Source organism: Culex pipiens, chromosome 2 (genome assembly GCF_016801865.2).
Source record: "Culex pipiens pallens isolate TS chromosome 2, TS_CPP_V2, whole genome shotgun sequence".
Classification (NCBI taxonomy): domain Eukaryota; kingdom Metazoa; phylum Arthropoda; class Insecta; order Diptera; family Culicidae; genus Culex; species Culex pipiens.
Window position 1 is genome coordinate 215,052,350 of NC_068938.1, and position 24,880 is coordinate 215,077,229.

General features: G+C 32.7%; 1 protein-coding gene across 2 annotated transcripts in view; it reads left to right on the plus strand.

Annotated features, from left to right (window-relative positions):
• The window catches only part of LOC120418581 (neuroligin-3-like), a 200,372-nt gene that overhangs the window by 172,345 nt on the left and 3,147 nt on the right, over window positions 1–24,880 (plus strand). The window contains exons 12-14 of one of the 2 annotated variants that reach the window (XM_039581029.2): window positions 8,236–8,476; window positions 8,615–8,829; window positions 12,491–12,783. In XM_039581029.2, coding sequence (XP_039436963.1) covers window positions 8,236–8,476; window positions 8,615–8,829; window positions 12,491–12,783 — 749 coding nt within the window. The remainder of the gene's footprint in view (window positions 1–8,235; window positions 8,477–8,614; window positions 8,830–12,490; window positions 12,784–24,880) is intronic. The other variant, XM_052707828.1, reaches the window with a different exon arrangement.

Genomic DNA, 24,880 nt, shown 5'->3' on the forward strand with positions numbered 1-24,880 from the left:
TGATCGGATTGTTTCAAAAGTTTCTTCAAAAAGCAAAAAAAAAACTTGCGAAAATTATGTTAACTTTGCATAACATTTCTACAGGACCTACCTAATACATAAAGTGGAACTTTAACTGTTTTCTTTTCAGAGTTATGACAATTTTCGTTAAAAAATTGAATCAAAAAATGTTCGCGTGTAGTGGATCCTTAAGAATCAACACTTTAAGAGAAATTGTAAATATTGAGGTAATCGATATATCTAATCAATTCAATGATTATTTCAAAAATAGTTGCAACTTTTTTTCGATATTTTTGTTTGTTTTAAATGTTTTCAGCATGTTTCGGTCCAAGTAGTAGATTGATATAATAGTTGATATTTTATTATTTTAGTTATAATGTAAATTTTACAAATTTAACATTTTTTTTTTGTTAAGTACTGATAGTGAACCTTTATTTTCCTATTAACAAAAAGGATCTACTTAAAACCTTAGCAATTCTTTAGTAATATATTGACATTTAGTTGAATTAAAAGTTTGCAAAATTAAGTTTATATAAGTATTATATAGAATTTCCAGAGTTATATAAACTTTTATACTAAGAAGTTAGTAAACTTTATACTCAATCCAAATTACTTTTTTAATCGGTCAAAGATGCCTATTTGGAGTAGGGATGCTGGATTTATGGTGAATTGTCATCAAATAACTTTATTTATGTTAATTTTTCGAATGGTGTACAAACTATTTTTGTACCTTTTTTGATTTTTGTAATAGTATTTGTTATAGATCTTTTTATAGAAATCATCTTTTCATGAGCTTGTACCAAAATGTTCGGCATGAGTTTCTGTACAAAACGTAGTACTAGGTTTCTGTCAAACTTTAAATTGTTCACATGTTTCATCACAAAATGTGCATAGGGCCCAAGGGGTGTAAATACTTATTTTACATACTGTAAATACAAGCAAAAAGAGACAGTAAAGAACCATTTTAATATATTTTAATTTTTTGACTACACAGCCACAATTATTTACTATTTTATGAGTTATGACACTATAGTATAGTTTATGCAAACATTGACAAGAGAGGATTAGCAGATTATGATTCTGTGATCTTAGTGAAATAACACAATAAGAGCTTTCCAATCACAATAGAAATGCTTCGAAAACATCATGACATCTGATAAATATCTTGACTAAAAAAATAAATTGATTATAAAAATGTCAACGCAGTGCACGCGATTCAATAAATAAATTTAAAAAATGGAAATTAACCTGAATTATAACAAATATTGAACAATAAATAAGTTCAGAAATTATATAAAATATTTTGACAACTCCGACTCCAGCTCCGACTCCGGGTCAATCAGAAATCTACGACTCCGGCTCCGACTCCGACTCCAGCTCATAAAATTTAGCCGACTCCGACTCCGACTCCGACTCCAGCTATTCGAGTTTTAACGACTCCGACTCCGACTCCGACTCCAGGTCCCCAAAAAGACCCGACTCCACCGACTCCGGCTCCGACTCCGACTCCGACTCCACAGCCCTGAAAAATCCCTTTTAACCGTACTTTGTACACTTTGAGCTGAAGGTGGAGTGTGACTCTGGAAAAGCTCTTCCTAGCAGCACAAGCACACATACACCTTCGGAAAGGGTAAATAGTTTCGAATAAAGTACCACTTGCTCATCTTGGCAAACACCCTGCCGTGTTTTTTGGCCACCGCCACTCAGTTTTAGATTAGAGTGATCCTCAAAAAAATATAATGTTCATAAAATTTAAGAATTTTCAAATTAACATATTTTGAAAGTTGAAAAGATTTTTAAAAACTTCGTTTTTTTAATCATTTTTATTCATTCTAAAAATACGAACTCCACTAAAAACTGGTTATGAAGACTTCCCATGAAAAGCACTACGGAATAAGCATTCAACGAACTGAAACCCCCTTCTGGTCGGTCCCCTCGGAAGAAAAGGAACCGGAAAGATCGTTCATTTCTTAGCACCAAGCAGCGCATTTTCTATTTTTGCCCAGTCTTTTTTGAAGCAAAGGGATGAAAATTCTTTTCCTCGAAAAAAAAACGAAACCCTCGAAAACGAAACGAAGAATCCACATTGAAATGAAATTTTACTTTTGAAACTCTCAGCACACCATGACTGGTTTAAAAAAAAAAATGTACGAAACAGGATCGCAGCAGCTTTCGAGGAAGAGGGAGGAAAAATACTCCCATTTTCATCGCCAAAGCTGGTAGGGTGTTTAGGATTAAGCTCTGGAGTGAGAGGGTGGGGGATGGAAAAAAGAGGATGTCGTTCCGGGAAGTTTATTGCGGTGATATTGCCCTCTGGCCAGAGTTAATAAGCTGTGAATACTTCTTATAATTTTGAATTGAAGACTTCTGGATAGAGGGACGTGCAGACAACCCGATCAAAAAATATTTCTTCATTTCTTCATTTCTTCATTTCTTCATTTCTTCATTTCTTCATTTCTTCATTTCTTCATTTCTTCATTTCTTCATTTCTTCATTTCTTCATTTCTTCATTTCTTCATTTCTTCATTTCTTCATTTCTTCATTTCTTCATTTCTTCATTTCTTCATTTCTTCATTTCTTCATTTCTTCATTTCTTCATTTCTTCATTTCTTAATTTCTTAATTTCTTAATTTCTTCATTTCTTCATTTCTTCATTTCTTCATTTCTTCATTTCTTCATTTCTTCATTTCTTCATTTCTTCATTTCTTCATTTCTTCATTTCTTCATTTCTTCATTTCTTCATTTCTTCATTTCTTCATTTCTTCATTTCTTCATTTCTTCATTTCTTCATTTCTTCATTTCTTCATTTCTTCATTTCTTCATTTCTTCATTTCTTCATTTCTTCATTTCTTCATTTCTTCATTTCTTCATTTCTTCATTTCTTCATTTCTTCATTTCTTCATTTATTCATTTCTTCATTTCTTCATTTCTTCATTTCTTCATTTCTTCATTTCTTCATTTCTTCATTTCTTCATTTCTTCATTTCTTCATTTTGTTTTTTGTTTTTTGTTTTTTGTTTTTTGTTTTTTGTTTTTTGTTTTTTGTTTTTTGTTTTTTGTTTTTTGTTTTTTGTTTTTTGTTTTTTGTTTTTTGTTTTTTGTTTTTTGTTTTTTGTTTTTTGTTTTTTGTTTTTTGTTTTTGTTTTTTGTTTTTTGTTTTTTGTTTTTTGTTTTTTGTTTTTTGTTTTTTGTTTTTTGTTTTTTGTTTTTTGTTTTTAGTTTTTAGTTTTTAGTTTTTAGTTTTTAGTTTTTTGTTTTTTGTTTTTTGTTTTTTGTTTTTTGTTTTTTGTTTTTTGTTTTTTGTTTTTTGTTTTTTGTTTTTTGTTTTTTGTTTTTTGTTTTTTGTTTTTTGTTTTTTGTTTTTTGTTTTTTGTTTTTTGTTTTTTGTTTTTTGTTTTTTGTTTTTTGTTTTTTGTTTTTTGTTTTTTGTTTTTTGTTTTTTGTTTTTTGTTTTTTGTTTTTTGTTTTTTGTTTTTTGTTTTTTGTTTTTTGTTTTTGTTTTTTGTTTTTTGTTTTTTGTTTTTTGTTTTTTGTTTTTTGTTTTTTGTTTTTTGTTTTTTGTTTTTTGTTTTTTGTTTTTTGTTTTTTGTTTTTTGTTTTTTGTTTTTTGTTTTTTGTTTTTTGTTTTTTGTTTTTTGTTTTTTGTTTTTTGTTTTTTGTTTTTTGTTTTTTGTTTTTTGTTTTTTGTTTTTTGTTTTTTGTTTTTTGTTTTTTGTTTTTTGTTTTTTGTTTTTTGTTTTTTGTTTTTTGTTTTTTGTTTTTTGTTTTTTGTTTTTTGTTTTTTGTTTTTTGTTTTTTGTTTTTTGTTTTTTGTTTTTTGTTTTTTGTTTTTGTTTTTTGTTTTTTGTTTTTTGTTTTTTGTTTTTTGTTTTTTGTTTTTTGTTTTTTGTTTTTTGTTTTTTGTTTTTTGTTTTTTGTTTTTTGTTTTTTGTTTTTTGTTTTTTGTTTTTTGTTTTTTGTTTTTTGTTTTTTGTTTTTTGTTTTTTGTTTTTTGTTTTTTGTTTTTTGTTTTTTGTTTTTTGTTTTTTGTTTTTTGTTTTTGTTTTTTGTTTTTTGTTTTTTGTTTTTTGTTTTTTGTTTTTTGTTTTTTGTTTTTTGTTTTTTGTTTTTTGTTTTTTGTTTTTTGTTTTTGTTTTTTGTTTTTTGTTTTTTGTTTTTTGTTTTTTGTTTTTTGTTTTTTGTTTTTTGTTTTTTGTTTTTTGTTTTTTGTTTTTTGTTTTTTGTTTTTTGTTTTTTGTTTTTTGTTTTTTGTTTTTTGTTTTTTGTTTTTTGTTTTTTGTTTTTTGTTTTTTGTTTTTTGTTTTTTGTTTTTTGTTTTTTGTTTTTTGTTTTTTGTTTTTTGTTTTTTGTTTTTTGTTTTTTGTTTTTTGTTTTTTGTTTTTGTTTTTTGTTTTTTGTTTTTTGTTTTTTGTTTTTTGTTTTTTGTTTTTTGTTTTTTGTTTTTTGTTTTTTGTTTTTTGTTTTTTGTTTTTTGTTTTTTGTTTTTTGTTTTTTGTTTTTTGTTTTTTGTTTTTTGTTTTTTGTTTTTTGTTTTTTGTTTTTTGTTTTTTGTTTTTTGTTTTTTGTTTTTTGTTTTTTGTTTTTTGTTTTTTGTTTTTTGTTTTTTGTTTTTTATTTTTTGTTTAAAAAAATCAATACGTTGAAAAATGTGGGTCATTTTCATCAGCTCGAAGGACAATCGCTTCCAACGATAACAATTCAAAAGCGATTCAATTATAATTTCAACAAATCCCAACATATGCAAAATTTTTTAAACTCATTCCGTCGAGACACACAAAAAAACCCAGCCTCTAAAGTGAGCATCCATTCCCCCTTTCCCCCGCCCACAAATTCAATTGAACCCACCTGCATAATGGATTTAATTCATAAAAAAGAGAAAAAAGTTTGCCCATTCCGCCTGGAATTGCTCATGAATAGCCAAATGTTATACGAAACAGCATTATTCCCAGACACGTGTCCAGCAGCCCTACTCCGAGTCTTCGGGGTTGGTGTAACGTAACGTAACAAGGACGAAAAGCTGCAGTCGTAATTGCAATATCATCATCATCATCGCCATCATCGTCGCAAGCCACAGCCAGAGAGTATGGTGCTGATGCTGCGAGTGAGCCGAGCCCCTTCAGGTTTCGGACGTTTGATGGTGGCCTGGTTGGTTAAGCAAAATGTGGGTCGAAAGCTGAAATCAACCCCTTTTGCGGCCTGCAGCTGGATGAAGAAAAAAACGGGGACCGTAAAAGCTGCAATGCGAGATCGCTGTGCACGGCCATGTTTAAATTTGCATGAAATTAAAAGTCAAGCAAGCGCCGCTTGAAAGTGCAACGGAGATGGGTTTGAGATTAAGGGGGTGAACTAAATAGATTAATCGAATAGAATGGCGGTCTCAAGAATTTTGCAAAATAATTGGACATGATTAAAATGAGTGTTTTAAGTTTAAAGATCAACCAGAAAAATTTCAAAAATGTTTCAATGTTTAACATTAGAGCCGTTGCAAATATTTTTCAAAGATTTTTTCGGCCCTTGCTCGAGAAATCTAGAATATTTTTTTTTTTCAAACTTCCAAATTCCAATGCCATTAGACGTGCAATCAACTGAAAACATTTTTTTATGCGTTTTCCTAAGTTGATAATCATTTGGAGCATGATTAGAAATATTTTTAAGTCGTGTATTATTTCAATTTTTAATGCCGCAAAAAAACGCCGAAAAATAAGTATTTTCTTAAAAAAAATATATTTTTGAAAACTTAAACAACTGATTGTTAAACAATTCTTGGTGCTGATATATAATGCATTTAACAATACTTTATTCATTGTTATGTTGAAACCATTACAAGTTATTTAATTTTTTTTTAATTTAGTTGCTTACCCTCTCGACTTTGGCCAATTGCAAGTAGTGCGTTTGTATATGCATCAAAAATTCCCGGGATTTTTCCAAAACCAGGAATTCCTGCTGATTCCCGAGAATATTTATATTATGTCCCGAGATTCCCCGAAACTGAACAAAAAAAACTGGTTTTGGTCTAGAAATTCTGGATGTGGTTTGGGTTGTGAAAATAGATGAACAGCTGAATATTAGTAACCGATTTTGTTTTTTTTTTTGTTTTAGACATTTTAAACGATTTTTTTTTAAGATTTTCTAAAATAAATATTTATAAGAGGCTTTTTAAATTTAAATTACAATGGATTAGAAGTTGTAGCGTATTTAAATGAAAAATTCTTTTAGGCTGTCTAAAACTGCTACTCTTGTTTCGATTGAAGTGTAGATTTCAAGCTTGAAAAATATAGCAAATATAATGAAAAATATAGATTGTATCACCGAAAATTCCCTGGATTTGAACAATATTCATCCCGATTCCCGGGAAATTCAAAAGCCGGAAAAATTGGATGCCCTAGTTGCATGGGACTTACACTTTTAAACATATTTGCAACGGCCAAAAAACGAATCAAAAGATTATAGATCATCGTCAGTTGATGTTTTTTTTTAATATTATCAAGTGACACTGAGAAAACTATTTTTTCCTAAAATATGTTATTTAAGAAGCTGGATATTCACAATCAGTTGTCCGATCAACAAAGAAAAATATAGAAAATGGGTAAAAAATTTCCTTATGAAATATATTCACCTAAAAATAAATTTAAAAATGCTGTGGCACTATTTGTGATAAATTCAAAAAATATAAAAAAATATGACTTTTTATTCCTCTAAAAACAAAAAAAAAAACATAAACATTAAACATCAGATTTTTCCGTGCATCTACGTTTACGAGTTCTTATCAAACCCGATATAGCAATTGCATTTATTATCAAAGGTTTTTCTGGTCGTAGTCGAGGTGAGTGAAAGAAAAAAACTAAAATTCATTTTTCATTCATCATTGAAATAATGTTGATTCGAAAGCATAATATTTATTTTAATTTTAACAAAAACGTGTTTTTTAATAAAAGAAAAATAAAACCAAAGAACATACTAATTTTTCCTATGGTTTTACTCCTTTTCTCAATCTGTGGTCTCGAAAATCAAAATTTGTGATAAGTTTTAATGTGCTCTATTATTTTGAGTAAAAATTAAAAAATAAACGTTAAACTAAGTAATCTAAAAAGTTAAGTAAGACAAATTTAAGTAAGACAAATTTGTGAATTGAAATTCATTTTTGTTATTGATATTCAAATATGTTTTTCAGAGTCATTTCAAAAATTCTTTATCATCTTTGGAGAACACACTTTCTGAACGATTTACTTTTTCTTTACAAATTTGAGGGGTGATTACACAAAATGGGCATTTGAATGTTTGGAAATGTGTATCTTTAGAAGGAATTTTCTAATTGATCTGGTGTGTGAACTTTTTTCAAAATAAACATAGGTACACGGAAAAAATACTAATTTTCTTATTGCCCTTTTATTAGTTAAAGAAAAATTCCCAAAATCCCTCTTTTCTAAATTTTAATGTTTTGGTTCAATGGACTAAAAAATACATATTTTGCATCAACCTAAACTTAATGTAATATCTGAAACTGGAGACAAAAAATTGGAAAAAAAATATTCTTGGTTAAAATGCCAATTGCATATCAAAATTACAATAGTTTTTCTGTGTCATCTAGTTAGCTTCCATTTCATACGCAATGTCTCGGAAACTATTGGTTCGATTTTCAATATTAAATAATTGAACTTTTTTGAAACTTTATGCTTTTTTCATCAAACACAATTTATGAATTTTAATTTGCTATTTTCGAAAACGTAGAGAAAAATCCTGAACAAACGCTTTAAAAAATAGTTCATTTTAGTCTTGATTGTTTAGGATGAAGAGCAACTAAGGAAGTGTCTTCTTATTCCAAAATTGTCAAACTCACGAACTCATGCTTGCATCAGGACCACGTCAAATTATTTTTTTTTAAATTGCAACAGGTTTGAAAGAATTTGTGTTTCTGAAGTTTCATACAATTTTCTGAAAGCAAAGAAAAAAAAGTGTTGTAACCCCTTAGATTGTCCGTACATAGCACAGTTACCCAGATTTGAGCAGGGTGGTTTTCGAAATTGAGTTAAACTGCTGAAAGAGGGTAAAAAACGTGACTCGCTATCCCTTTCGCCCTCCCCACTCTTTCAACCACAGAATCTCCAGGAGGTATCTCGGATCATTACCGAGCATAATGCGCTCGTCGACGAATCATCATTATGTGTCCTGCTTTTCTTTTTTTTTCAACTTTGCACTCTTTCAACTAACTTTTGGCTGGTTCTTGTTCCGCTTGCAGGTTCCGTCCGGGCAGAGTCCTTCAGCCGGCCACGGATGTTCGGGGGCGGAGGCGCCGGCGGAGGAATCATCAACGATGCCCAGGAATCACGGCTCGAGTCATTTGGGACGGAATGCACTCCGGATCCGACGATGGGCGAGGTGCTGCAGGAGGGCAACGGGATGCTGGACGGCGGTGGGATGCTCAGCGAGGAGGAGGAGGAGGAACTGCTGGAAAAGTTGGCCAACCGGCACTATTACAGGTGAGTTGAACGGGGGGAAGGTGAGATACCAAGCGTCTCCATTGAACTGGCATTGGTTAGAGTTTTGTTTGATGGAGACGCATGGTTGCTGTTGGTTGATGCCAATTCACAAAAATCCTTTTCTTTCCCCCTCTCCAGTTACACGGCAGCGCTGGGCGTGACGGTCGGCGTCGGTTGTTTACTGCTGCTGTTGAACGTGCTCATCTTTGCGGGAATCTACTACCAGCGTGACAGGTCCCGCCGGCGGAAGGCCCAACTGAGTGGGTTGGCAACGGGCGTTGGAGGAGGCAGCAGTGGCAGTGGCACCGGTTCCGGCGGCAATGGAACACCGTGCAACAACCCGGACGAGGCAGGTTAGTTGAGATGAGAGCTCTGAGTTGAAGTCGGCGTTGTTGCTGTTGTTTTGTGGTTTAGACAGTCAAACTGACAGTCAGTCAGTCAGTCTAAAGGGAGGGTGGTTTTGGGTTTTTGGAATCTGGTTGCAGCTGCAGGCCTGTGTTGGGAGGAGATTTATCTATCTCCGAACGGAACTCAAACTGCAACTGGACCAGGGGACATAAATCCTTTGGAAACTGATACGGAGCGGTGTGTCTAGAACAGACTCTTGTATTGTCTAAACTTGTTTACCTTTTTTTTTATTTTTATTTTTTTGTTTATAATGTTCCTCATTTATTTCATTTTTTAACAATCAATATATTGAAGAAACATATAAGAGAAAAAACATTCGCAAAATATCAATGAAAAATCATTCTTTAATTCAAAATTGTTTAAGTTTCCAATCATTAAATGTGGAAGCTTTAAATCTGTGTTTAATTGTTACAAAAAGTTACTCTCGGATGATTTATTAATTGGATAGATAAAGCAGAAATCGTCAATCTATTGATAAAAATAGGAACTTTCCGTACTTTTTTTACTTTACCTTCAACAATATCAATTAAACTTTGTCAGCTTTGAGCCTTTGAGACCCAATTGTACTCGAATATAACATGTCAGAAGGACGCTTCTTAAAAAGTTTGATAAATTAAAATTAGCTGTATCTCAAAGCCGTTACATTGTTGCAAAAAATGGTAAAAGTAAAACTTGTAGGTATTTGATGGTCGTTTCACCAAACGTATATTTCGTCGAATAGGGTCCTTAAGGCCTATGTAATTTTGTCGATTTAAATCCATTTCTCATATTTTTTTTCTTCCTTTTAGTGTAAAAAAAACGAAAAAAATACAAGACTGCTGGATATTTTTTGACAAGAAGGGAAGCAACGTTTATTTAAAAAATAGAATTAAAATCCAAATTAAATCCTTTTCGGTCGTACAAAGGGTCATTGTACTCAGAAAAATGTGTATGATAATTGTTAACAATATCACAATTTAAAGCTTTATTTTAGGACCCAATTGAAAAACATGGTTAGAAAACGAATTGTTATAAAAAAATCATTGGCTTAAAAATACAATAAGTGATTTCAAGAGTACAAGATTTCAAAAGTTTGCAAACTTTCAAGCATGAAATTGTTTTAGGAAAAAAAAATAAAAATAAAAAAAACTTTCAAACATGGACTTTTCTTCAAATTATTAAAGAAGATTATTTTTATTCATTTCTATGAGTTTTTGCACTCTTTTGAACGTTCTTTATAGATTAAGTAGATTTTCAAAAAAATATACTTATATGATTTTTTAACATGACCAGTTCTTTGAAAATAAATTAGTTTTAAAAAAGTATCTGAGTTCTTGAATTTATGTATGAAGAACATGTTTGTTTATTTCTGTGAGTTTGTTACAGTCGTGAGCAGTAATTTGTAAATAAATAACTTTTTTCCAGATAAAACAAATCTTTAAGTTTTTGCATTCTTTCCAACGACACACGGGCTTTATAAATAAACCAAGCTTAAAAAACTATTTTTTGCATTCTTTTAACTCTGAAGCTCAATGAAAACATAAAAGCCTCTCCAACAATGTGGAAGTATTAGCATTTTTTTAAACATGTCATGAGTTTTCTGAGTTTCAAACAGTTTCTTGGATTCATTTAACACTAGTTCAGTTGTTTAACAATAATTAGTTTTCAACAAGTGGAAGATTTAACGAAAACAAAAAAAATAGCATAAAAAACTTTTTGCGATAATCGAAATTTTTTAAAAATTCAAAATCAACCGAAACATGCTAAAAAGGATTCTAATTGCAGAGGAATGCATTTTAAATTGATATCAGCTGATTGTACTAAAATTTCCGTTGAAATTTTGAAGTTTTTTGAAAAAAAAGCTTTGAAGGGGGGGGGGGGGGTCACTTTGGTTTTATTGTATAGGGGTAGGCCCAAATTGTGCTTTAGAAAATAGGTTCGTTAAATCTATCTATTTGTCGAACAGGGCTGACTTCGACCGTCAATGTTTTTCTTACAAAATTCAGCCTGAATGTGTGCAAATTTTAATGTACAATTCAAAAGTGTGAGTAAATTTGAGGTTAAGTAAGTGAAAAGATCCAAATTTGAACGAAATTCATTATAAATTGATTCTTTCATAAAAATATCATGATCTGTTGCCACCAAAACCAGTTCTGCTACATGATTTAAACATATTCCAAGTTTACTATAAAAGTTGTTCTAATGAAAATGCCTATGAATCGGAAGATATTTTTGAAAAAATTGTCCAAAGAATCCAATAATGCAGTCCATTTTCCAGTTCGAACTAGTTTTCACACTAGTGACACTTTTTTTTTCATAAAATTATTTTTATCAGGTCCTTTTCGGTGCTGGGACCTGGTTAGGACCGAGTCGGCTACTTGTGACACTTTGGGAGTATTGAAATAATCCTATTTTCAATATTTGAAAAATTTAACTAATTAATTATCTATGAGATTTTGCTTACTTCTAACGATCAAACATTTTGCAAAAAAAACTCTAGTAATTTATTCCTTTTTAATTTTTTTTTCATTCAAAAAAGTACAAAAATATTTTCAAAAAATTTTGATATTTTTCGTAACTCTAATGTTACAGATTTTGGGACATGCTTTTATAGGTAATTTAATGTACGTTTCGAATCTGCTTTAACACAGAAGAGTCGTTTCTTATTCAGAATTTTTTTTTTCATTTTGAAATTTCGTGTTTTTAGTAAGTTTTCAGGGTTATTTTTTACAGTGTAGCAATGTTCTACAAAAAAATATATGCAAACATAAAGGGTTTGCTTGTAACCATCACGAGTTATCGCAGATTTACAAAAAAAAAGGTTTGAAAATGTTATTTTTTTGTTATTCTTTGTTTCTCCCTGTTAATATAGGGTAGGGACCACCTACAAACCACGTGGACACTTTTTTGGAAATCTCAACCCCCCCCCCCCCCCCCACCCCTCCTCGTGGACAATTGTTCTTACAAAAAAAAAACTTTTTTGTATAGCGTGGACATCGAAAATTTTCTAAAATTTAAAGGATTTTTAAATCAACCCGAACATGCTAAAAATGATTCTAAACGCAGGGGAATGCATTTTAAATTGATTTCAGCTGATTGCACTTAAATTTCCATTGAAATTTTGAAGTTTTTTGAAAAAATATTTATTTCGCTCCCTGAATTTTCGGGCAAACTTAGAAAGGGGGGGGGGGGGGGGGTTGACAAAAACTTTAAATAAAAAGTGTACCAGCCTTATGAAGAATGCGATTTTCGGAATTCTGAGTACACCATCACATTGGGCGTCCAATTTTACATAAAAGCCCTTTCGACACCAAGTTTCCAAATCATCACCATTTAAGGCTGCAAATTATTGAAAAACACGTTTTTTTTTGGCATGTTTAAAAATGGAAGCGGTCGTACCACCTCTCGAAACGATTATATAAAAATGGGGCTCAGATTCGAGATCAGGAATTAACGTTTTCTTTAAAAGTTAAAAGTTTTGTGAAATTTGGCAAACAAGTAAAGATTGCTACAATTTATAAGTGAAGAATTTACAATTTATAAGTGAAGAAAAGTTAAAGCACATGATGTTTTTATTCTAAAACTAATTCTAACTACCCACACTCCGTTTCTTCCACTTCTCCCCAGACATCCCCCTGACGACAATCCCTTCGCCCTCACCCAGCTGCAAATCGAAACGTGGTGGTGGCACCGGCGTGGTTCACGAACCTCCCCCGAGCTACGCCACGCTGCCGAAAAGGAGTAACGCCGCCAGCCAGAGTAACACCACGTGCAGCACCCTGACTGGCCACCATCAGCACCAGCACCAGCATCACCTGCATCAACTGCCTCAGCAGCAGCAACTGCATTCCGGAACGAAGGACACCAACCTGACGACGGCCACCCTGGGGCGGGCCGGCAGCTTCTCCCACAAACAACAGGTAAGCTTCTAGGGCAGGAAGGCCCAAGGATTGATTTGAATTCCTGTGGTGTCGTCGTTCGTCGAGTTTTTGGCTTCGGCTCGAAAATGTTGCAGTCGAAATTCGAGACCACAGAGCAGCTTCAGGGGGGAAAGGAATCTGTGCCGAGTTGAGCAGCTTTTGAGGGAAACCAACTCATTTGAACGATGCAGTTCGAGGGATTGCTGAAAAATTGGAATGCCATCATTCAAGTTGATATTTAGTCCATTGGTATCAGATTTCTAGGTTGAACCACATTTGCCGAATTGTTGAACTTTTTTGATTATCTGCATTTCATAATTTATTGAAACAGGCCAAACAAAATAGAAAGACAACTTTGACTAACATTCCTTCAACAAACCTTTAAATCACTTCTCTCCAGACTCGTTCAAGCACCCCCTTAAAAGGGTCAGTTACCAGCATATTTGTGTAGATTTGAGCCTCCCTCACAATGCTGACCATCCCTCCCCACACACACACACTTACTTGTGGCAAGCCTTTTTTAGTATATATTCTAACCGAGCTCAACCGAGTGGAAAACTTTTATCCGGGCGCTCTGGACTGTGTAATGGCCATCGTTGCCGTCGTCGTCGTCGTTTCGTTTCAATTCGTTCCGTCCAAACGCATCACGGTTACTTCTTGGCCTCTGGGCCTGGCTGAACATTCATCCTGCTGATGCTGGCCTACAAATTTGGTTCAAGTTCCGGTGGAATTTTGACGCAGAAATTCCTGCTGCTTTCATGAACTTTAAGTAATGATTCAAAACGCATGGGAGGAAGTAGAACCAACTGAAATGTTTTTTTTTTTTAAATACATTATTGCTATTGTTATCAAGTATAATTCCCTCACTACAACCCAAATCTGCCTCTAGACGGTGCAAGATTAACAATTCCAATAAAAGTAACGTTCTAAAACGGATATGGCCAAAGTCTCTTGGTCTCGGGCCAATAGAGAAGTTTCCATTTTGTGATGAAATATTGGTTCAGGTAACGGGGATTTTGACCTGAAGTATTAATTGGCTTTTCTGTGTTGTAACTTTTATGTTTTAAGTGTCAAATCAAATAATCAAATCTGGGTAAAATTTTAGTATCATAAATCTAAGGAAATTTTACAAAACGATGCTAAAAAATTTAAAGGAATTATTTTCATACAACACAATTTTGAAACTTACACAGCAAAAAAATAGTAGTAATTTAGCTGCGTGCAAAAGGCCTGGGTGTAAAATAAATGTTGCTTTATTTTATGTGTAATATTTATCAGGAAAACCAACTTGACCGTAAAGTCAAGCTCATATATGCGTTTACCCATTCCATTTTTCATCGGTCTGATGGCCAAGCGAGCTAAGGCGCACGTCCTTACTGACAGTGCTGGGTTTGAATCCCTTCGGTTGCAACTTTTTTTGTGTTTACAAAAATTGTACATGCAGTGTATAATATAAAGTTTTTTTTTAACGAAGGTGATGTGCATGCTTTTGCATACGGTTTTACCATCGGATTTTTTGCTGTGTAACTTCGAAACACCAAGGAAATAGTAACGGCTACACAGAAAAAAAACATGGTAATATTACATCTAGGAAGGAGTACACCATATATGTCAGAAAAAATGTGTAATTTTACCACTGAAAATGTATAATTTAACCACTGGTGTAATGTCACTTTTTCAGTCTAAATTGAGGTAAAATTACATAATAAAAGAGGTACTGTGTACATGAAAATAAATCTATCGGATAATAAATATGATTTTAAATCTTCATCTAGCGAAAAAAATTGAATAAATTGTTTTTCTGGAATCAAGCAGAAAATAAAAATTTAACAGTTAATTTTGTATTAAAAAAAACGAGCAAATTAGGATTTATTTCGTACACTTTTTTAAAGAAAATTTTTGAAAATGAAAAACACTAATAAATTCAATTCAAAATAAGCATAATTCCACAAAAAAAATTATTCAACAAAATTAATTCTAAAATTACTTAAAATTACTAAACAGAATGTAACAATAAATTATGGCAAGAATGGTTTTGAAATTTTGCAGGAAGGCCTAAAGTGGTCCAAAAAATCCAATTACATATTTGAAATAGATGCATTGCTTGACATAAAATTACATGGATACATTCAGTCCAGAAAAAGTCAAATATGGATTTTGCATTAACATTTTAAAGTATGGAATTTCATTATCGGAACATAAAAAATTGTATTTGCTGATTAAATTAAATTTCATTTAAATTATTTTGTTGTTCCTGTAAGATAATCTTAAATTTTAATAAAGAAAATATAAATTGGTTGAAAAAAAAAATACTTAAACAATCGTTATTTGTTTAGCTGTCTTTTTTAAAATACTTAACGCAAAACCTTCTTGATCATTTTTTTCAGAAGCAATCAAAACTTTAAAAATTTATTCTTGTTATAATAGTATTCTGCATCTTTCACTGGTAGAGCTGGTATATTTATTTATTGAGTTTCTTGCAATCAGGTTGCTGGGATTTAAAAAAATATCTTGATTATGTTGATCAATAATCAAACATCGTTTTTTTTAATACAACAAAATCCTTATAATTAAGCACAAATTTAATTTCTATGATGCTATTTTGAATAAAATTTAAAAAAAAATGCGCTTGAAAAAATTTTTAGGGGAACTATACCCTTTTTCAGCCTATTTCTATTATCGGCCTATCAGGACATTGATAATGAATTTCAGCTGTTAAAGTGTTTTTGACTGCTCCAAAGTAATAAATAGCTCAAATAAAAGTGAGCAAGCAACTCTCCATTGTTGATACTTCTGAAAATGTTGATTTAATAGCAGAAAACGGCAAAAGTGATGAGAATTGGTCGAAGAGTGATTAAAATCGGTATATTACCCCTAAATTGTTTTTTTTTTTCAAAATTCATTGATTTTTTTCAAAAATGTGTCAAGCTGAAAATTTAGTTTAATCTAAATTTGTAAATCTTAAAAAAGATCTTTTTAGAAGAATCTTTAAAAATTGGTGAAGTGTAAATTAAAAAGAATTAAATTTGGATTTTTTTGGAAAGGAGATTGATATGGAAGTATATTTTATGAAAATTTTAAAATTGGAAAACATTTAATTACATTTGAAATTCAAATAAAAAAGTTATGCAAGAACGATAACTATCAAAATTTAACATTCATTCATATACAATTTGGGTTTTAAATTGTGTTTCGGCAAATTGCCAAAATGGCCCGCAAGGTTCAGCTGATTGAGGACCACTGCGCTAGATATTTTGGAAACTTGTAACGTTAGTTAACTGGAAAATGAAAATTGATTCTTTAAACTGATTTTAAAATACTACAAACATCAATTTTCGAGCATTTTCCCGCACTGTTCCGAAAAACATTTGAATTTAAGAGACATTTCGATGTTCATTATTCCAAGAATGTTTTTATATCACAATTTATTTTTTGGTTTAAGCTGAATTGAAAAATTCCTGTTTTGGGCTGGAATTGCTCAGTAGTATTATGTATAACTGTACACGGAGAAAAAAGAGTTCCCAAAATTGTGAACACCCGTTCATGAAATTGGGAACCACGAACAAAGTGTTCAAATGCCATGATACGATTTTCAAAAACGTACCATGGAATTTGAACACTTTGTTCGTGGTTCCCAATTTCATGAACTGGTGTTCACGATTTTGGGAACTCTTTTTTCTCCATGTAATGATGTATAAATCACGTTGTGACACTTTTGCTTAACAATTTTGAAAGTAAGGCTTGAAATTTGGAACTGAGTATTTTTTGTCCTCTCCTTAATCTTGAGCAGAGCTGAGGGACAGAAACTTTAAATAAAATCTTATTATCTGAATATCTTTAAGGGATAATGTATAATGCATTTTAAATTGAAAATGCTCCCTTTAAGTCCGAGCCACTGTAATTCTAGGCAACCACTACATAGGCCATTCTAGTGGCCCTGTTGGTTATCACATCAAATCAAATTAAACTGAAATATTGTTGGTGGTATTCCATTGCATTAAATGATTTTGACGCAAAACCCAAATTAAAAAAAAAAAATCATTTTACTCTTTTGCGCCAATCTGAAACTTTCCTCTTCTTCACAACCATACAGAGTTCCATTTTGCGTGTGAATACGAACCTCAGATTCAACTCTCTGGTGGATTGTGAAGAAATGAGAAACGCACTCCCTTCATCCCGTCCCCCCACTCCCTCCTACAGTTGATGTTCGTCTAGAAAGGTCAGCAGCAAAATGCTAACGAAGGGCATCGAATTATGGAAAAGTTGTCCGTTTTCTTCCCTTCCTACGAGATGTACAGAGTTCAGCAGCAGCGGCATCGGAATGAATTCAGTCGAGGAAAACTTGCCCAGTTGGGACTAGTTATAAAAGGGGTTTCTTGTGCAAAGTATAACATTCGCCGCCCTCTGCTGGTGAGTATTTGAATAGACTCGGAAAGCGAAAGATACTGGGTTCGTTTCGATAGTTAATTTTGTGCTTTATTGCGCACCCGGGGTCAACTTAACCCTCTACAACCCAACCCCGCCTCTAGACGAGCTTCGATTTAAAAAATCGCCAAAAATCCATTTTTCAACCAATTTTTGATCTTCAAAAAGCATTGGACAGATAAACTTTTAAAATTTTGGAAAATTCTAGGGTTGGAAGTTTGACTTGTTTTATGTGACATTGCCAATGTTTTAAAAAAATTTAATTTTTTTTGGGGGTCAACTTTGGCTGTGTTTTTTAATAACATTTCCTTTATTTTAAGTAAAAAGAAATATGCAGTAATTTTTCTAGTGCCCCAGACTGTGCCTCTACGCATTTATTTACAATTTAAATGATAATGGTTCCATTGTATAGCAGAAAATGTAAAAAACATGCAAAAAATTAAAAAAGTTACTGTAAAAACATGAAAAAATTAGATAGGCAAAATGTAATGATAGGAGGTGGTAGAGTAGGCCAACTATTACCAAAAACAAACATAAACTAAACAAGATAAATGCATATTAAAATACTAAAAATGAAACAAGAAAAACATAAAACAAGAGAAGTAAAGTTTTTCGCTGAACAAAAGTTGCTCAAAATGACCTCCTGAACAAGGGAAAAATAAAAATTTTCGAAAAAAAATTTGGGCAGTAGAGGGTTAAGGAACTGCAGAATGGAACAAGTGTGGGTACGGAATTTGACTGGGAATGGATTTTTTTTTTTTTCGAGATGGTGTGGAATTTTGGTGTGGAAAAGGTTGTCAACCCCAAAAAATAAACAGCTCAACTCATTTTCCACGAAGAAGTTATCTTCAAACATTTCATGATCAAAAAATTTCAAGACACATGATACAGTCTTAACTTTTTGCAATCAAGAGAGAAAAAGAAAAGAAAATTGAGTTGTTGACAGGCTCGCCTCGCCCAAATATCTGGCTATTGAATTACGATTACAGACTTAGAAGATTGATCTAGCTTTGCCTTGATAAATGGTTTGGAAAAATGAAGCTCTTTTTTCACAGAAGTGGGAAAAAGTATTTCATGGCCTACGTGGCAGTGAAGATTTGATTATGACAACTAAAAAATTATATAGAAAGCCCAAGATAGTCAAAACTTATATAATTTAATTGAAACATAAAGAAAAATCCTTCAAGATTGTATAGGTAAAAGTAGATTTTGATAAGAAAATTACTTTCTCACTGTACTTTTTCCCAAAAAAAAAATTAAAACGTCTCACTTGATCCGGTCATCGCGCGCCTTATTTGGCTTGTTTACAAGTTTTGTGTGACTTTTTGCCGTCACTTCCCCACACTCCATACCTCCCCCTAACTAAGTGTATTCATTTCAATACTCCAATCTGAGGGGAAAAGAAAATCCTGCCCTCCGTCACCTCATCACCCGGTTCCTTCACGGACATCACTTTCGATTAAGATAGTCATCGTTGATAGGCAAAGAAGGAAGAAAAAAAATGTGCGAACCCAGGACACGTCCTTCAAACTTTCTTTTTCCTTTGGGTGGGGGTCGAAGAAAAGTCCGGAAAAACTTATTTCACGTCGATTAAAGCAGGGGGGTGGCGATAAATAATGAGCCCTTGGCATGCGACACAAGATTTCCGGGAAGGAAGCTCTGGGCCGGGGTGACTTCCGCTGAACCCCAGGACGGTTAATGAACGTGTCATGCGGGTTGTCGTCTTTCCGGGGCACGTGCTCATCGTGGGGAGGTCAGCCACGATCTGCTTTGGGAGCAGCGCAAATAAATCCACTCCGAGTTGGAGCAGGATTGATTGCGACTTTGGGGAGTTGCTGAGATCCACTGGGGATGATGTTATCTGCTCTATTTATGCTCTCTGAACTTGGTGAAAGTTTGTTGATTAGGTGTTCTTGACGAATGTTGAACACTTCATTTTCTCAGAGGAGCTAAGAACCGTGAGTCAATCTGAATTGCTGGAAGAAATCTTGAGAAAATGTTCCAAATTCTAAAATACAAAACTAGGTGCATCTCAATGGGAAATTCGAGGGATTCCTTTAACAATATTTGAGTATTCAATTTAAAGTTTTATTTTTCTATTCAGTCTTTAAATCCTCACTCCTACGCTGCCCATAATTGATAATTCGGCTATTATGCCAAATCAAGTATTCCGAGAAAAACGCGTTTTAGTGTTTGTCACAGAATCTCCGTCAAGGCAATTTCCCATAAGAGTGGCATATTAGCCGTTTGGTTTTTCGCATCGGCAGCTAAGTCTAAACACTATTTCAGTAAAATTTAAGTTCCAGAAGATGCGTTGGAACATCCTCTACCACCTGGTGCTAATATCTCGTTTTTGTCAAAAGTGCCTTCCCTTTTTTTCCTAGCTCCTAGCAACACCCAGTCATGAATAAAGTTTCAATCTTTTTTACCTTATCCCAACTGTCACACACACACACGCACACGCAAAAATGGTTGCTACTTTGCATATTTGCTCGTTCTTTTCATTAGCCACTTTTCATCGGGAGCCTCCCAGAGCAACAAAAAAAAGGTACATTCGGTGGAAAGTTGGTTAGCGAAAAGAAGTAGGAGAAGGAAAAAAAAGCTTTCCAAATCCTGAAGGAGCATGTGATGTTTGCTAGGTGCGTTTGATGCCCGAAAGCTGTTTTCTTTTTTGATCCTTTTTTTTTTTTTTTTTTGAGGGAAAAGTGTGACTGGGTAAAAAGGCGCTCCAGGAAAATACATTTTTGATGATTTTCCAGTGGTCTAACGAGAATGTGAGCGTTTGAATGGTGGTGAGGAGGAGGGAAGGTGGAGTAAATTGGGTATGTGCGTACGAATGGTGGCAGGTTTGTCCCAAAAGTGAGCAGGTTACCTTTGCTATCATGGTAGTGTTGAAATGGAAGAAAATCATGTTATGCATTAATTAAGACGCATTTAATTATTTATTATTAATTTTTAAAACAGTATGAGCAAGGTTTTTTTTTAAATCAACTCTTCAACTAAGTTAAGATTTGATTTTTGTTTTCTTTCAAACATTCTATGGCGAAAAATATAAAAATCATATCGTCTAATGCACATTGATTAAAAAAACAGGTTTCTAATAAAACAACTAAAAAAGACTAAGTGACAGTTAATTATTTTAAATGATATGTAAGACATTTGAAGAATTATGAAGAAATGACACAAAACATGTGAATGCACTCAACTGAGAACAAATATAAAATTATTAAAAAATGCGGAAAAAAAATTAAAATACCAGATTGATAAAAAAGTTTACAAACACAACTTGATCACAAATATATTTAATCACTAATTCACTAAATGACTCTTTAACTCAATTATTCACTTACTTACTTGCTCTCTAACGTACTTATTTACTTACTCACTTCCTCACTTACCACTTACTTTAATAATATACTCACTTACTTAATTTTAAACAAAACATTTTTTTAATGCTGGAAATATTTAGTATTTACAATTCTCTACAAAATCGGCTGATTTTGTTCATTTTTATGATTGTATTTTATTATTATGCTCAATTTTTTGTGCCAAAGAAACCATTTTATGTCAATGCACAGTGGTTCAGAACGTAAGTGGAAAATTGATTTTCCGAAAAATGGTGACGTTCTGGAGCGTTATATTTCCAGAAAAGGTGTTGCAAATTGGAAGGAGCAAATTTTGGATTGGTTGCAAATTACCCTTATTATAAATTACCCTCATGCAATGATCATCTTTTTTCTCTAAAACTAATTCATGAATTGCTACGTTAAAAAACCTATTTTTTCAAGGTTTGCTCAGATGCTTCCTCAAAATTTGTTGGTAGAATATAAAATTTTGGTGACCGCTCAACAATTTTCTGAAAAACATAAAAATTCAAAAATAATCCTTAAAAAAATCAAGAACACCTTAATTTTCAACCAAACTAACAATTTTACAGAAATTTTAATAAAGTACACCGTTTTCAAGAAACGACCACATAAAGTTTAATTCAACTAAAAAAATAATTTTTCGATTATTGATCTCTTCAAAAAATGTGGTGATATTTTTAGAATCAAGACCAGTGTTGCAAATGAGTGATATAAAAGCTATCAATTGATTATCTCTGCACCAAAACATTTGAGAGTATAGCGACCGCTACTACAGCTTCTGAGATCGCTCTTTGTGTCTCGTGATTCCCAGCGAAGTCATTCTCTCTCTATCACTCCTCCCCTTTCCTCGACTATGCGCTCTCACCGCTAAATCTCTCAATCTCTCCGAAAACTGCAATGAGAGAACGCGAGATGGCGATTAGGAGCCGACCACGCATGACGTCCCGTTAAACTGCGTTTGCGAAATTAGTTTTGTGACGGCTTTTGTGGTTAAACGCTGTTGTGATAGGATGATCGTGGAAGCGGGAATGAGAGAGAAAAGGAAAATGTCAATCGCGAGTGTGCAAACACGAAAACGTGTTCGGCTATGTTCGGCGCTGAGAGTTTCAATAGGGAGAGAAGAGCCGTTGTATTTGAGGCATGAATATTCAGGCGGGATAATTGTAGTTGCTGAGAGCTGATATTTTGATATTTTAACAACCAAGACAAACGTTTCAAAAGGGCTAAATATTCAATATTACGCCCTGTGGTGATGTTAGTTTTGATTCCAAAATTTTCGAATTATAAAATAAATGGCCAATTGGCCACTCATGGGCGGGAACTTAATTTTAAAAATCGCAAATATTCTCATTTTTTTCAAAATCATTCATCAAGTGGCCATATCTCAAAAACGGTGCACTTTAAAAATCTATGTAAAGTATTTCCGATTGCAAATAAGATTAAAATACAATTGTCCAATTAATTTGCTGGTTAAGATTTATATTTTATCCAAAAACTCATCATTGAGTGGCATTTTGTTATTTTTCTATATTCAAAAGAAGTGTATTTATATCCCCGTTATTTCAACAATATGTTTTTTAAATTGAACTTTTGCAAAAAATATTTAGTTTTCAAATCGTTATTTTTAACTTACATTATTACACCCTTTTTTCCTTATAAATCTCATCAATACCTACAACTTTGCCAAAGACACCAAATCAATCATATAATTCCTCCAAATCATACTTATTTTCGAATTACGTACCTTAAGTTTATAATATTGAAATCAAGGCGATACATTTTTTGTTTCTATTTATTTATTTATTTATTTTACGTAAAAAAGTTCTGCAAAAAATTTCAATAAAGAGAAGAGCCTAAAGTGACAAAAATTCTAATACAAAAATACTACGATTTTTTATCAAAAAACTTTTGATTTTCAGCAATTATTCAAAAGTTTTTCAAAGTGAATAAACAAATTGGTAATTTTTTGTAGCACAAACACCACTCAAATTTATTTCTTATTATTTTTCTTACTAAAAACACTGACATCGTTATCTTAATCGTTTAGTGCTTCCATTTCAATTTTCCATTATTATCACGTTTAACAGTTTTTACCCTAGTAGTGAGTTTAATCCTATACTCTTCAGTACAAACGGCGGGCTCTTTGGGCTCTTGGTTTCCTCCTCCCCCCGACAAACAAGCCCAAAGTGAGCATAAGCATCATCCTTTCTTGCAACGCCACCCGCCCCTCTCCGGGTTAAAGGGATGCTCAGCACTGAAAAAAATTAAGGATAATGCCCAGGTTGTTCATGGGGGGGCGGGGTAAAGGGTGAGGAGAAAAAACGGTAAATATCAATTACCATTTTTATTCCTCCTTGTGTCGAGAATTTGCACCATGCTCTGTGTTCTGCTTGAAAAAGTGGGAAGGAAGAGTTGAGGGGGCGTTACTGTGGGGGGCAAGATTTGAATAAAATTATACTTTTTTGCAGCAACAGCACCAGTCAGTGGGATCCCCTGTCATCAGTGAAATGGTTGGTCGGAGCTTGATTTCAAATTGATAAAGAAACAGGCAAGCAAACAAAAAACAAACACTGGGAAGACTGTTTGTTTCGCCCTGTTTTTCTTCAATTAGAAATGCGGCGCAAAAAAAAGAGTGAGAGCAGTTCTTTTAACCATTCAAGCGGGCATCAATCAGTGCGGGGGTGGACTGATGTGTCAGGCGATAGCAAAACAAGCAAAAGGAAAAAAAATCTGAAAAGAGAGCAGGAGAAAAACAGCTGAAACATGAGCATTCCATCTTAATCACATCAGCATAAAAGAAGAGAAGGCGGTCTGCTGCACACATCAATCAGATTGAGGTGGGTTTTCGGGAGAGCTGGTTTCCATTTCAGACGGAAAATTACCTGCATGCTTGTTTGCGTTTTCTCGGAAAATTGGAAAGATGTTGGTTGTTTTGGAAATATGCAAATTTGACAATTTCATCTTACGCAGGATTGCACAATGTTTTTCCATTGTTTTGTTTCTCTCGATTTTTCTTTAATCCCACCCCCTCATTTCCATCATCGATCCCCGTGGAAGCACCCCATTATAATGAAATTAATCCGTGAAACTGCCCTCCCAATCCACCACAAACAGCTCCAATCAGAAGTGGAGAGTGGGGGGTAAAACGCTTCAGATTGGCGATATGATTTTCAAGCCCCAGCCCAGCCACGATTATCGACCACCACCTCTCCACCAGCAGTCAGTCCTCATGGATAATGTAGCACGCTTAATTACATGCGCATAAATTCACAATGAATAAAGTCGATGATGTTCGAGACGAGCCGATTCCGTGGGCAAACCGCGAGCCATTATGGTGCACAATTAACTGCTTTTGCTGCCTCCGCTCTGCGGTGTAATCGTGTGCAATATTAATCGGCTAAAGTTGAACTGGGAAGTTGAAAATTTTGCACTTAAATTTAAAAAAAAAATCTGTTTATAATGGTATATGATGTAAGCTAATTAATAATGAAGATTTATGAAGATTATAATTTCTGAAAAACCTAATACAAAGTTTGTAGTTGAATTTTGAAAAATAAAAAGAAAGTTTGCACAACCTGTTATTGTTCATAAAGTATTGAATAAATGAGATGAGTTTTTAAATGCAGAAATAATGTGATATTGAATTTTCACATTTAAAAATCAAATTACAAGCAATGTTCATTTCAAATATTTTGATTTGGATTTCGTTTTTTGAAAATAAATAAAATTCAATTTAATTTTAAAAAAATGTTTTTGATTTATAAATTTTCGAACTTATTTTTATTGAATTTCTTCCTTTTCTATTTAAAACCTATATTTTTCGGAATCAATTTTTTGATTCAAAAATGACATCAGAAAACATTTTCTTTTAATATTCGAATATTTAGATGTACAAAAAATGTTATAATCCAAACTAAGTTGTTTGAAAAAAAGAAAGGAATTTGTTTTACCACATATTATTGTTAGCTCCCTGGAATTAAACTTAATAATAAACCAAAACAATAATCAATGCAGAAAATTTAATTTTAGATTCATTTCAGTACATAAAATTTAAGATGTTTCTATAAAAAATCATCCTGATTTTTAAAACACATTCGCAACGTCATAAAGATTAAATACTCTCCAAACACTCAAAAGGACACTTCTTTTTATTAAACGCTTAACAAAAATTAAATCAAAATTAAATAAATTTTGAATCATAAAAAAAGCCAAAAAAAAGAACACCTCTTGAAATTTTATAAAATCTCGGTTTTGATGATGTAACTTGTTTACTGTGACTTTTTGTTAGTCGTTTTTATTAAAGA